At 38.7% G+C, this 15,273-nt stretch overlaps 1 protein-coding gene across 2 annotated transcripts in view; it reads left to right on the forward strand.

The window, feature by feature from the left end:
- Positions 1–15,059, forward strand: part of rnf150a (ring finger protein 150a) — a 137,916-nt gene extending 122,857 nt beyond the window's left edge. Inside the window, exons 6-8 of one of the 2 annotated variants that reach the window (XM_060851349.1) lie at positions 2,676–2,889; positions 3,580–3,772; positions 13,859–13,946. In XM_060851349.1, coding sequence (XP_060707332.1) covers positions 2,676–2,889; positions 3,580–3,772; positions 13,859–13,862 — 411 coding nt within the window. In that variant the 3' untranslated portion in view covers positions 13,863–13,946. Of the gene's footprint in view, positions 1–2,675; positions 2,890–3,579; positions 3,773–13,858 lie in introns of both variants that reach the window. The other variant, XM_060851350.1, reaches the window with a different exon arrangement.
- Positions 15,060–15,273: the final 214 nt, after the last annotated feature.

Consider the following 15,273-nt stretch of genomic DNA (forward strand, 5'->3'; position numbering starts at 1 on the left):
CTTCCAGTGTCCAGGGGAGAATTAGGAACTTGTTTGCTTCTGTGTATAATACCATTAGCTATGCACTTGAACTGCAGAGTCTTTGATATGCTGACAGTTCAGAAGGACCCAGAGGCAGAGGCTCCGGATTGTATTGATTTAGAATGCAACAACCTTTATTGTGTTAACTGTGACAACGTTACCTTGTCACAGATTCCCTAGAAAATTGAAAATTCTGAAAATTTATTGAAGGGTAAGAATTCCTTATATCTCCTCTTTCTCTTATTGCAACTCCTTTTCCTCAAGAGGCTCTTTACCAGTTTGGAAGCAACAACCAGCATATTCAGAATGTTAAGGTGCAGAAACCTATGAGTTAATTTTATCTTTATAGAATCCCTACAGTGTGGAAACAGGCCATTTGGCCCAACAAATCCATGCCAACCACCAAAGAGCATCTCACCCAGACCCATCCTCCTACACTATCGCTGTAACACTGTATTTTCCAAGGCTAATGCACCTAACCTACACCTGAACACCTAGGTAATTTAGCATGTCCAAACCACCCAACTTGCACGTCTTTGGACTGTGGCAGGAAACCAAAGCCTGTGGAAACTCGTGCAGAAACTCATGGGGACTAGCTCATAATGTCATACAGCTTTGCCTGTAAACAACTAAGGATCTGTCTTTTGACTTGCACTGCTGTTCTGTCTGAAAGTAGCTGATTCACTTCAGGCTTGAACTTTCTGCTCTCTATGGATTAGTTATACACAAAGTGCAGTATTTACTCACTGAAATATCAGATGACTGCTGGTTTTGACCTAACTACATGGCTCTGACCATGTCCAACTGTCAACCAGCAGAAGTGGAAAATATATTGATTGACTGTATCCCCATGTATTTTATAGTGTCATATGGGCAGAATACATTTCTACAGTGCAACATCTTATGAAGTATATTGATAACCACTCAAATTTTTATTCTTGCAGTACGTTGTTACCTCGACCCTGTGCTTCAGCTTTTTTTAAACACAAGTTATTTAAAGTCATTAATTTATGGGATAGTAAGTAAAATGTCAGTAATAGAGAATTGCCATCTTGGTTACGTAAATCTAATATCTAGTGAAACTGTTAGTGTTCTGTTTGGCTATGATGAGCAATAAATGCAGACATTGTAGTTTAGAAAATGTCAGGATATTGATGAAAGTAAAATAGGTTTGCTACATCTTGCATAATAACCTTGTGACAAATTGCATTTTTGCAAATAGTCTGCAGTTGGGTATGACGGTGCTGCTCCGTTAACAAGGTTGTGTTGTCCTTGGTTTTTACAAAAGTGTTGTGTGAGGCAGAGTTGTTGAAATATCTGGGTGGATCTACTTGAAACCTTTAAATTAAAAAAAATCTTGTACAGTGAAAGGGGAGTAGCCATTTCTCCCCGTTCAGCTTTTCTCTGGTTTTGTTTGGGTTTTAGCAGCCTGGCTGTTCATAGCAAGTAGTCAGTCAGTTTTGAGGCTGCTGGTCAAAAAAACAGCAACATGGAAGAAGGTGTTCCATGCTGAATTTCTCTGCTATCTCTCTCTCCTGCAAGACCCTGTGTTTGATTTTACCTTTTCCTGCCAGGGGGTGTATATGGGGAGTGTTGCAGGAATTTGGACCAGCATCATTAAGTTGGGATAGTCTGTTGGGTTTTTAAATAGTGTGGTGCTGGAAAAGCACAGCAGGTCAGGCAGCATCCGAGGAGCAGGAAAATCGACATTTCAGGCAAAAGCCCTTCATCAGGAATAGAGGCAGGAAGCCTCCAGGGTGGAGAGATAAATGTTGGAGGGGGGAGGGGTACTCTTTGCTACCTTCTCCCAGCCCCACCCCCACCCCATTTATCTCTCCACCCTGGAGTCTCCCTGCCTCTATTCCTGATGAAGGGCTTTTGCCCGAAACGTCGATTTTTCCTGCTCCTCAGATGCTGCCTAACCTGCTGTGCTTTTCTGGCACCACTTGACCTAAACTCTGGTTTCCAGCATCTTTTTAAATAGTTGTTATTTTATGTTCTGTTCTCTTGTGTTTGTGTTTCATTCAATAATCTTGCAAATAAATTCTGTTTTGTTTAAAATTGAGCGATTGGGTCATCTGCATCTCTCCTGAAAAATCTACGTAACACCTGCTTAAAACAACTAGAAAATTTAGAGTCTGGGCTACTTTCTTGAAATGTTTTGAGAGGGTCTGGTCTGATCCATAAGAGTAAAACTAGTTCGACATTTATCATGACTTTGAGTGCATGTTATTGGTTAGCAGGTAACTTCTGTTGAGTGGTAGAACTGTTGTCACTAAGGGAAAAATTGAGGCAGGATTTCATGATAGTTCTAAATGAGAAACATCTGTTCAGTTCTGTCTATTACATCCTTATTAGGATTAGAAAATGCTTTTGATTTGTGTTATCACCCGGATTAAATTATGCAGCCACATACTGTAAATTCTGTTTTTATTTATTTGTTGAGTGCTTCCCACTGTTTTACAAATCCTGAACAATTTGTATTTCTGATCCTTGATAGTAATAATCCAAACTTCTCACTTATACATTTCAATAATGTATGTCATGTGAAAATTAGTTTAAATCACAATAAGAAACCCCATTATCTGTGTTTTGTTTGTCATGAAATGAAAAAATTTATTATTTAATTGTAACTTGCATCCTTTCTCTTCTAGCCAAATGCAGATTGTGCAGATGACATAACAACTGATTTTGATGGATCCATAGGAGGGCCACCCACTAATCAGATTACAGGTGCCAGTGATGTGACAGTGAACGAAAGTTCTGTTGGCCTTGATCCTCCTGTTCGAACCATTGGCCTTTCACAGATCATTCACGACGATGACATTCTTCAACAAGTTGAAGAAGTTAACATTACTACTAGCAACAGTAAGTTTGACAGAATTTTGTTATCGTTATTCTTCCATGCTTAGAGGTCAGGAAAGAAATGAATCTCACCACAGGGTTGGTCTTGCTTCCAGAAGTTAAGAATTTGATATTTATATTTTGCCTAATTATTGTGTTTTCAGTTTTCCTCAATATTAGAAGCAGCTAATGGTTTTGTAAAACACAATTCTAACGCATATGTCAATCCACAAACTACTGCAAAAGGCATTCACATTCCCTGGGAAACAATCACATAAAGATTAATAAGGGAACATGAGAATTGTTGAGCCAAAAAAGATCATTTTCAGCAGGATTGCAATCCACCCATCTTGGTAATTCCATGATAAAATATGAGTTGTTAACTAGTCACAGCAGTCAGTCTCAAACAAAACAATCTCAATGACATGAAGAAACAGCACAGTGACAGAGACCAGTAGGAACCATTAGTTCAACGTCACATTTTCTCCCAAGTATCATACCACACGACTGAAATTATTCGTATACTATACTCTAATATCTCACCTGTTGAAAGAAACGTTTATTATCCCTCCTTTATGATGATGAGAGACATCTCACATTACCAACTCAGTTCCTCTACATTTTGAAAGGGTATGACCAATGTTAGAACTTTAGTTATTTTTCTCAAGTGTATCTGGGGGAAAGAAAGAATTTCCCTATTTGTACTCTGCACAGGTTTGGAGGGGTTGGATGGATATGAGCACTGTGAGTGGAGGGTGCTCAGAAGAATGGAAGAGACTCCACAAAATCTATCTTCTCCGAGTTACATCTCTCACACACCGTTGGAGACTGATCAGGAGGAGGAGGGCTGGTCCTTGTGGGGAAATGAAGAGGTTGTTACTCTCAACTATTTGGGAGAAACGATTAGGTATGCAGCAATACATTATATAGTGTGGCATCTTCTGTGTGTGTGTGTGTGTTGAAATTAGCACAGTAACCAGTAACTGTATTAGTCAAAAACAATCCACTTGGGAAAGAAATCTATTTTCAAGCACCAGAGAATTTATAATTGTTTAATGCTACCTTTTGTAAAGTTCTTGCCTTGGTCTTGCAGCAAATTGAATTGAATTATTCTTGTTGCACCTATGGGTTTAAGATTACTTATTGTGGAAACAGCCCCTTCGGCCCAACAAGTCCACACCGACCCGCCGAAGCGCAACCCACCCATACCCCTACATTTACCCCTTACCTAACACTACGGGCAATTTAGCATGGCCAATTCACCTGACCCGCACATCTTTGGACTGTGGGAGGAAACCGGAGCACCCGGAGGAAACCCACGTAGACACGGGGAGAACGTGCAAACTCCACACAGTCAGTCGCCTGAGTCAGAAATTGAACCCGGGTCTCAGGCGCTGTGAGGCAGCAGTGCTAACCACTGTGCCACCGTGCCGCCCACAAAGAAATAATAGGTAACAGTTTGTAATAACTTTATTTCTCTCATTAGTTTAGTATACGATAACAAGTTGCATGTTGTAAAATTTTTCAAGTTGTATCTATGCACAAGTACCAGAAAGGCCTTGAGCACCATCACTGAGCATTTCGTTGGGACCTTAGCTGATTCCCGTAACTTTGTCACCACATAAGTAGACACCATGGTAGATGCATAAACAAAATAGTATGCATTATTGCTGTGGTTGTGAATCACCTGAGGAAATTCATGTTGTGTGGGTGAGTATGTAAGTTCATAGAATCCTTATCATGCAAATAGATTCAGCCCATCAAGTCTCTTCTGACCCTCCGAAGCACATCCCACCTAAATCCAACTCCATGCCCATAACCCTGTATTTACCATGGCTAATCCACCAAGCCTGCACATTCCTAGACACTATGGAGCAATTTATCATGGCCAGTCCATCTAACATATACACACTAGGACTGCATACCCAGCAGAAACCCATGCAGACACATTAAGAACATGCAAACCCCATTGTTAGTTGCCTGAGGTTAGAATTGAACCCAAGTGCTTGACAGTGAGAGGCAGCAATGCTACCCACTGTGTTACTGTACTGCCCTGTCAACACTGCAAAGTCTCCTTTACTAACATCTTGGGTTTGTGCTGAATGTGGAAGAGCTATCTCTCAAATTAGTCAAGCAACAGTCTGACATAGTCATATTCTCAATCATACTTGACAGGTATGCTAATGTAAAGGACCCTTTATAAGCTCGATTGTTAACTCTGTCAAAATCACTCACTTGGACATAAAATCGGGTCCTGAGAATTCAAATGATCAGTGTACAGGATGGGACATGGATGTATCTGTGGCTCTTGATTTACTCTGCCATGTTGGTGTCTTGCGTTGACAACAAATTTGAAAAATATACAACCCATTTTTGCTTTTTTAAAAATTATTGTAAGTATTTATAAGTTCTAAACCATGTAGTGCAGGAATTAGTTTTATGAAACTTTTGTTTGAGAGACTTGGTCAGTTGATTAAGCCATGATAATCCATCTATTACTTAAATCTATAGATATATTACTGAGAGTCCAGTTAGCTTAGAGGGCTAGAACATGCTACCAAATGTTAATGGCCTGGGTTCAAACCAGATTGTTGGGCCTGTCTTTTTTTCTTGTTCAAAATAATGATGTGGCATAAATCAGAGAGATGTTATCAAGTTCTTGGAATATTTGTTAACTATTTATAGAGCCATAGAGAAGTACAGCGCAGAAACAGACCCTTCGGTCCAACTCATCCCTGCCAACTAGATAGCCTAAATTAATCTAATCCCATTTGCCAGCACTTGCCCATATCCCTCTAAACCCTTCCTATTCATATATCCATCCAGTTGCCTTTTAAATGCTGCAATTGTACGAGCCTCCACTATTTCCCCTGGTAGTTTATTCCACACATGCACAACCTTCTGCCTGAAAAGGTTGCTCCTTAGGTCCCTTTTATATCTTTCCCTTCTCAATCTAAACCTGTACCCTCTAGTTCTGGACTGCTCCACCTCAGGGAAAAGACTTTCTGTATTTATCCTATCCACGCCTCCTCATGATTTTATAAACCTCTACAAGGTCGCCCCTCAGCCTCCGATGTTTAGGCAGGGGTACAAGCTTTCCAAGTAGTTGCAAGACTTAACCTATCTTCTAACTGCCATTTAACTCTGCAGCATTGTATCATGCTTAGATAGTAAAATGTAAGGAACCTACTTTAAATTAACATTTTTTTGAAGTTATTGGTCTTGCACCTGATCTAATTTGATTTATGAATATTTTCTCAGGCTTTCTGAATGCTACTAGACTGAGGGTACTGAAGTCCCAAGAATGTCTATGAAGTTGCAGTTCTGTCCTATTGGAGTGGCAGTTGCATTAACCATCCATGTGCAGTGATTAAATCTGAGCCATTTTCTCTCTGACCAACTCAGATCACTGGCTGGGAGAAATTATTATTTTTATCCTAGAATCCCAACAGTGTGGAAGTAGGCCATTTGGCCCATCAAGTCCACAGCAACCCTCCGAAGACCATCTCACCCTGACCTACCCCATCGCCATAACCTGCATTTCCCTTGGCTAATCCACCTAGCCAACACATCCCTGGAAAGTATGGGTAATTTAGCACTGCCAAACCATCTAACCTTTCAATCTTTGGATTGAGACAGGAAACCCATGCAGACAGTGGGAGAACGCGCAATCTCCACACAGGCAGATGCCTGAGGGTGGAATCGAACCCAGGTCCCTAGTTCTTTCTGTGAGGCAACAGTGTAAACAACTGACCCACTGTGCCACCCAATGTAGTATTATTGAGTTTGGTTTGTAATTTTATTACCTTTGCTATGGTGTCTCTTACAATTTTTTTTGATCTGTTGATCATTGATTTTTTCAATATTTTGGTATGTTGAATTTAATCTACATAATTCTAATAGGTTTTCTTCATGTGCCTTTTATTCTGAGCCAAAACATGAAACTGTAAGAGAAAGTATTAAAATTTAGAAATGTTGAGCAGGATTATGGTATAGAATAATTTCTTAATAAATATATGTCTGAGCCTCGCAATGCGTAGCATATATTTGGAAATAGGATTAGCAAAATTCTCTAGATTTGATGATTTTAGAGCTGGCTGAGAAAGGGAAGGGATGTTTTTGGAGGACATCAGTCCAGCATTGAAACGTTGAGGCATGAGGAAGATTATATGTTCTTACGTTTACTTGGTAATCTTGAGATTCAAGGAGTGTTTATTTAGAACTTTTCTACATGAGTGTAGTTGTGATGGTGTCCATTTACAGAGTAGGTTGCACCTGACTATGGAAGCAGAGAGCTTGTTGGATACCTTTTTCATTCTATGAATAATTTCCCATCAAAATAAACAACCAAAAAACAGGAAAGCTATAAATAGATGTGACAGGGATCTGGTAAATATTCTGTTACATACCTAGATTAACCTTAACAATTTTTCACATCAAGTGCCCCTTTTTTACTATTTACATCAAGGCTCCCATCTGAATTCTTAAAAGTTTTCCTCCCTAAACCCATCTGATAATTTTATTGTTCACCAATGTTGTATTGCACAAAAGGTTTCAGTCCAAATTCGGTTTTCTTTCTAATTGCTTCCCAGAAATAAATGTGAAAACAGTTACTCCTTTCTTATTAGATCTTTCTAATAAAATACCACTTCATAAGTTCACAAATCAAATCTTAAACTTGACTGTTATAATTTTATTCTCCCCATCCTGCAAATATGTCCCAAACACCAAGTTACATGCTCCTTTCCATCTCTCTCACTCTCCAATTTACACCTAGATAATTGACTTTCTAAAATTAATCAAGGGTTGCGAGTGTTTCTGGCACAACCATTTATATATTTCACATCCTTCATGGCTCATGAACTGCTAAAATATTTTTGGTAAAGGAACTTGCACAGTGCTATTAGGTCAAGAGTTCCAAGATTCTTCTGAGCAACACTGAAGGAATGGTAATGTATTGACAGGGTGCTTTCTGACTTCAGAGGAATTTGCAGAAAGTAGTATTCCTGTGCACCTATTGCATTTTCCTTTTTGATTGACAGATGGTGTGAAATTGGGATATGCTGTCAAAAAGCCTTTACAAGATCCTACAGTGCATCTTGTAGTTAATGCAAACTGCAGACCATTTTTTGTAATCATTATTAACTTGTGGAACATGAGCATTGCAAGCTGGCATTTACTGCCTGTCCCTAGTTGTCCTTGAGAAGGTCATGGTGAGCTGCTTTCTTAAACGCTGCAGTCCATGTGCTGACTATTTACCCACAATGCCCTTAGGAAGGGATTTCCCAGGGCGTTGCATGGTGATGGAAGGAATGAACATTTTAGTGGTAGTTGGGATGTTTTGTCCTGGGTAATATTGAGCATTGCTGGAGCTGCACTTATCCAGGAAAGTGAAGAGTATTACTTCAAGTTCCTGGCTTGTGTCTTGTAGATGATGGAGAGGCTATGGAGAGTCAAGAGATCACTTAATTGTAGCAGAATGAGCTCCTTCTGACTTGTTCTTGCTGTTGCAGTATTTATGTAGTTGATCCAATTGATTTCTTGGTCAATTAACTCCTAGAATATTGTTGGAGGGAGATTTGATAATGGCAGTATCATTGGTGATCAAGATGGGGTAATTAGACTCATTCCTGTTGGCGGTGGTCACTTTTATGACATTAATGTTAGTTATTCCCATTTTTGCAGCATGATCGCAAATGATCAAAATATGGATACACTGAAACCCATCCCTGGTATGATAGACACATTCCAAGAGCAACTGTATGTGTGGAGTACCAGTTTACATACAGACATGCAAACACAAATTCATTTTTTCCTTTATATAGCCAATATTGCTTCAGTGTGATGTCCTAATCTATAACTTCGAGCAATACTGTGCCCGAAGAATTAGGAAAGGAATAAATAGTGCTCAGGTAAAAGGGAGTGTTTTGAGAGAAGTGACACAGTAACAGAAGCATCTTCGTGAGTTTGAGATTAAGCCAAAAATGAGTAACGTTAACAATATGAAACATGCAAGGCATTTCATAGGAGCATTGTAAAACAAAATATGACACCAAGCCATAAGAGGAGAAAGTGAGGACTGCAGGTGCTGGAGCTCTGAGTCAAGAATGTCGTGCTGGAAAAGCACAGCAAATCAGGCAGCATCCGAGGAGCAGGAGAATCAACGTTTCAGGCGTAAGCCCTTCATCAGGATGATGATCCTGCTCCTCGGATGCTGCCTGACCTGCTGTGCTTTTCCAGCACTGCACTCTCGACACCAAACCATATAAAAGTAAAACCAAAGTATTAGGTCAGATGATCAGAAAATTGATCAAAGAAAGAGCTTTATTTTTGAAGGAGGCACGCAAAATGAAGAGACAGGTATAGGGAGCAAATTTCATTGTTTGAATAACCTCTAATTTATGAGAGGGTAGGAGGTAGTAGAAGAGCTGGCGATGTGTTGAAATAATCCAGTCCAGAGTTGAGGCATGAATAAAGGTTTTGGTTGCTGATGAGCTGAGACAAAAGCAAAGTTGAGCTGTGTTGCACTGCTGGAGCTATGTGGGCTTAGAGATGTCACAAGTATGAGGTCAGAAACTCACCTTCATTGAATGCCGTATCACGTTTGTGAACAGACTGGCTTAATTTCTGATGCCAAGGAGAGGAATGGAGTCAATAGTTAGAACTGTTTGAGAATAAAACAAAATTGACCATAAATAATTGGTCTTGCTGACATGGCATAAAACATATTTTCAAACAACCTTTCTTTATGGCAAGTGGATATTCAGTGGCACTGCTGATCCTAAGCATTCCTATTTGATCAACACACAATTTTTATGTTCAAATCCATTATTTACCTTGTCTTTCCCTGTACCTGTTGAGCTTTCTCCAGCCTTACAATTCCTCTGAAAGCTATATTTTCTTCCAGCACTATCTCAGTCACTTCCTCCTCCCCACTATTGACTGTTGTGCCTTCAATTTGAAGTCCCTTAACTCTAAAATTCTCTGCAAGAATTTGTCCTTTCGGAAACTCTTTGAAATCATCATCTGTCGTAAAGCCTCCTTTGACTCTGGCAATTTTTGTCTGATTATGTTCCCCTTTATGGCTTTGAGATATTTTAATTATATTATAGATGTTATATAAATATTAGATGTTATTTAGGAGTTAAGCACACAGTTTGACCATTTCATTCTGTCGGATGAGTATTTTATGTTTCAATGAAAGCAGTAGTTAGCATTGCTGTTGATTTATTGGCTATACCTGCTTATTTTAGTTGTGAATGGATGAAATTGGTACATGGAAAAAGATCAAATTTGCCCTTTCAGTAACTCTAGAATCATGAGTTCCTATCTTCCCACCTGCCAACATCCATATTAATCAACTACGTGAAACAAGCCAGTACACAGTGGTATATCATCTACCTTCTAAACAGTTGTTAGTGCACAGTGATATTGTTCTTAACTGGGAATACTCCCAGCTTTTTGGTGAAGTCTTTATTCCATGGAAAATGAAAAAAGTTAGAAACAAAATGTTAGTGTGGTTGCCTGAATAAAATCTAATCCCCACTACTTATCCTGTCCATGCTTACTCCAGGTAGCTGCCCTTATTGGATATAGAGCATGAATCGTTTCTCACTATCACAGATATTAATGGCCAGATTGAGTTTGTTGTGGAAGACCATTGGTGTCAGCACATCTACTATTAGTAGTAATTTTTGCATTATGGTATATACTGTATATATATTTTGGAATTGAGAAATACTAGCTTTTTAGATAAATCTGAGCACTTGCTACTGATTAAAGTCGTCATTATGTGTGTGCATGTAGCATGCTTATGAATGCATTAGCTCTGTAGTGCCTCACATTGACAAAAAGTGCTTACCTGCTCTTGATAGTGGTGTCTGCAGGAAGATTACTCTAGTTCAGTCCCTAGAGCTAGGATTTTTGTCAGTACTGCAGACGCCCACAGAATATTGTATATATTACTGAAAGTTAGTTCCAGTCAAAGTAAATGTCAGCATAATTTGGAATGATGTAATTCTTGCGGTTAACTGTAACCAAATTTCAAAGAGTAATGGAGACAGATCTTGTATAATTTCTCCTGAAATATCGTGTAACTTGGGTGGCACAGTTTGGAAAGATATACAAACACATCTCATCTATAATTTTTGTATGACCTTTAACAGTTTAGTTGTTAGATTTGTTTGTTTATGTCCAAATTTTGACATTTTACAGGCAACTCCATAGTTATCAGCAAAAGCTGTTTATTAAAATGGAAGCAATCTAATATTGTTTCATCAGTCTGAAAGGGTAATGCTACAATTTCAGGTCCACTGTGATGCCAGAGGGTACAATAGTTGTCAAGGGAAATGCAGGCTGTAGCTTCCAACATTCTAGATTCTTTAGTAAGATCAACTGTTACGACTTCAGTGCATTTCGACAAAATCAGTGCATGGAAATACTTTCTTATGGTTTTCTATTTCCTTGTGACATGTGAGGCTCTGTATTCTGTGAAGATTTTGTTTTTTTATTATTTTTGTGGGCTATTTATGAGACCTCCCAATTATTTTTTAAACCTTTCATGAAACATTTAACCCACTAAGGTGAAGCATTTCAGTGGTGGGCAATAACTCAATTTGTGCATCTAGATCCTGGAACAAATTAGTCAGATGTAGCATAAACCTGAAAGAGATCTGTCCCTGTACTCTGCACATACAAAACGACTGTTCTGAGAGTTCATAGAGCTATACATCATCCTTTGGCTGAATTTGTCCATACCAACCAGGTTTTGTAATTGATCTGGGGCTATTTACCTGAATTTGGCCTATATCCCTCTTTACTTACGTTTTCCTATCTGTGTACCCGTCCAAATGTCTTTTAAGTGTTGCAATTGTACTCACCTCTACCACTTCCTCTAGCAGCTTGTTCCATGTATGCATCACCTTCTGTGTGGAAAAAGTTACCCCTCAGGTCCCATTTTAAATCTTTCCCCTCTCACCTTAAATCTATGCTGCCTAATTTTGGACTCCCCTATCCTGGCGAAAAGACTTTGGCTCTTCATCTAATCTATGGCCCTCACAATTTTATAAACCTGTATAAAGTCACCCCTAAGCCTTCTCTACTCCAGGGGAAGGAAGTCCCTGTCTATCCAGCCTCTTAAAACTCATAGTCCAGTCTCTAACAAGTTTTCAGCTTTCTACACCAGTCATTGGAGGAGAATAGTTAAGTGTTTGTTTTTGACCTACACAGACTTCTTCGGCTGGATGGTCTTTTTCTGTGCTAAAGACTTCTGTGACTCTGATTTTTTGTGAAATTAGCACGTTTGCCTTGAATGGTCCTGACTTTATGGTTTTATGCTTTGAATCCAACATTTTTGAGACCACCCAATTAAATTTGAACTTTCAAATATTTTCTAACTATCTCATCACAGTATGTGTCAGATCTCCTGAAAGAAGACCTTTTCCCATTAGAGCAGGTGAGACTTGAATCCAGTACTCCTAGCCCAGGAGTAGGGATACTAGCACTGCATGTCAAGGATGCCATTGGCTAAGCCTCATCTTTCTCTTAAATATTTTTAAATGGTGTTTCCTAGTTCTAGTCTCCCTAGAAATCATAGAAATGATATAGAATAGAAGGGGGCTATTCAGCCAGTCATGTTCATGCAGGCCCAAAGACATCTGGATACTCTTTCAAATCCAATCTTCCTGCACTCTGCCATAGCCCTGCAGTTTAGAGTTGTTACAGTGCAGATCCAGGTACTTTTTTTTAAAAAATGAGTTTAGAGTCTCTGCCTCCACCACCAACTCAGTGGTTGGTGTCTGAGTTCCTGTCCTGAGAAAGATTCTGGCTTTTCTTGGTGCACTGCTTCCAAGTTGAAGGCACAACACTCCTGATGGTATCCTTCGTCTGCCTTTCGCATTAATGAACTATCATTTGGTATACAGAATATTCCTACACTAAAATATGACCAGATATAGTTAATTACTTTGCTATTTTTAATTACTTTTGCTAATGTGTGTGTGTGATGGAGCTAATTTTTTATTCACTCCTGAAACCTGGTGTTGCTAGTTGGCCAGCATTTATTGCCTCACCCTGGTTGCCCTTGAGAAGGTGGTGGTGAGCTACTGCCTTGAACTGCTGCAGTCCACATGCTGTAGGTTGACTCACAATGTCCTTAAGGAAGGAATTCCAGTATTTTGACCCAGCGACACTGGAGGAACGACAATATATTTCCAAGTTAGCATGATGAGTGGTTGGAGGGGAACTTGCAGGTGGTAGTGTTCCCCTTGTCCACTACGTTGAAATAGTCGTGGGTTTGAAAGGTGCAATCTAAGGAGCCTTGATGAATTTCTGCAGCGCATTTTGTAGATTTCACTTCGTTAACCTGATATTCTATGGGTAGTCATGTGAGTGAAGGCATTTCATCCCATCATTTAATATGTGCAACCTTTTAGAATTCCATGACCACAATGTAATTCTTACTTCTTGAGTATCTTTGTTTATTTCACTGATAGAGTTGATTGTCATTAATCCGGGCCATCTGTGTGGCCATGATTTTGCAAGTGCTGCTTAGCATTATTCAGCATCCTTTGCATCCTTTTTGGTGATGCTATAAGGAGTGAAATAGAGGATGCCTATGGTGTGTGATTATAACAAATGTTTTCAGTCACCATCCATGATGACTATTCACTATGACTGAAGAAATGTTTTGAGTAAAGACACTTGAATGCACCTCTGTAGTATGTTGGATCTACAAAAATGATAGAATTGCCAGTTCTAATAATCTTTAGTGCTTGTTCTGTGACTTTTTTAAAAATCCTTGGGTAGACTGAAGTTCTAGACTTCTGCTTCAAATTTGGACCATTGTGGCTCCATTAGTAGCAGTAGTTTATTTAGTAGAGTTCCAATAATGCATATCCTTGAGTTACTGGTTGCTTGAAGCATTTGTTGAATTGTATCTGTAATATTAGAAAAAGAAAGAAGGCACACTAACTTTTTTTCTCCTTTCTCGAAGATGATGAAGGACAAGTTGTGAGCAGTGATTCAGACACTTCACTCATTCTGGCTGTTGAAGTTGGATTTTCTGACATAGAGCTCTCCACTGACCAGGATTGTGAAGAGATGAAATCCTGAGAAGAGTTTATTCTGTCTCTGGATGTGGATTAGGCAAGCACACAAATGACTGAAACATTATCCGATGCACTCAGAACTGGGAAGATTATGAGAGCAATAGTGACACTCGTTTACTCTTCCTTAGACACAAATTCTTTAGCATTTGACGTCTTGTTTTCTTCATGAGGATGCTGCAAGCTTATCTCTTGCTCTCATTCCTATATTTAAAAATGTTAACAAAACTCAGTGACTGAAATGAAGAAAATTAACAATTTTTGTGTTTACTTTTTTAATTTCAATGACGGTCAACAATTTTTTTTTTGTTTTTGCGACTGACTCCAGCTTTTCCAGAGTTTGATCCTAAAATATTTTTTATTAAAAGGATTGATCCTGGAATCACTGCCTCAACACTAAAAACATTCAGTTGGTGCTTTTAAGTTATAAACTGAATTTTAAAGTTGACTCCGAGTCCTGCACATCTGTGAATCACTAGCTTTTTTTTGTGGTCAGCTTTAAGTAAAATTTATTTTGCTCAATAAACATTCAGAGCAGCAACTTGCAGGTGCTGAAAATACTTCTAGAAATTCATCTGCCACCTCTTAACATATCTTTGCCAATAGAAGAGCTTGTAATGGTATTGTGCAGGCATAGTGTATATATACAAAGTGCTGTGATAGTAACTTAGACACAGTGAATGTTCCAGCAACAGCCTGCTTGCACTCTTAAGAATTCATGGTAGATTGGATTGTTTGAATGTTTGTGCGTATGATTCACATTTGACATTCCTCCAAGTGGCTATTAACACACACAGCTGAGAAAGTGGCCAAATAGGTTAAACCACAAGCTTTAATGGCTTTTAAATGATTGAAATAAAAATAATTATAGTCTTTACAGAATTACATTACACCAACCAACCTCAGCCAAAACACAATATAATGGACTTTTCTAATATTTTATGGAATTTGAATTTTAGTTGCATATTATCGTCTTTCCTAGCAATAGCTTATTGTACAGTGGAAAACATGAAAATGTATCAGAATTACAGTATTGTTATACTGAGTCTGAATAAATGACTTAAGTTATGAGATTCTACTGCAACCTTTTTGTAGATAGATCTTTGTCTTTCAGAAACAACATTCATGTAATAGATAAAGTTTTAAAAAAAAGAAAAATTCTCTACGGAGGAAAAATATCACAAAGCAGCAAAGGTTGTATGTTTTTGAAATTACTGTACTGTTTTTGTCCTTTAGATAGATTGTTAAATATGTAGACATTAGCATTTGCAATAGGCAATCTTTGGCAATTTTAATGATAATG

Source organism: Hemiscyllium ocellatum, chromosome 36, assembly GCF_020745735.1.
Source record: "Hemiscyllium ocellatum isolate sHemOce1 chromosome 36, sHemOce1.pat.X.cur, whole genome shotgun sequence".
Classification (NCBI taxonomy): domain Eukaryota; kingdom Metazoa; phylum Chordata; class Chondrichthyes; order Orectolobiformes; family Hemiscylliidae; genus Hemiscyllium; species Hemiscyllium ocellatum.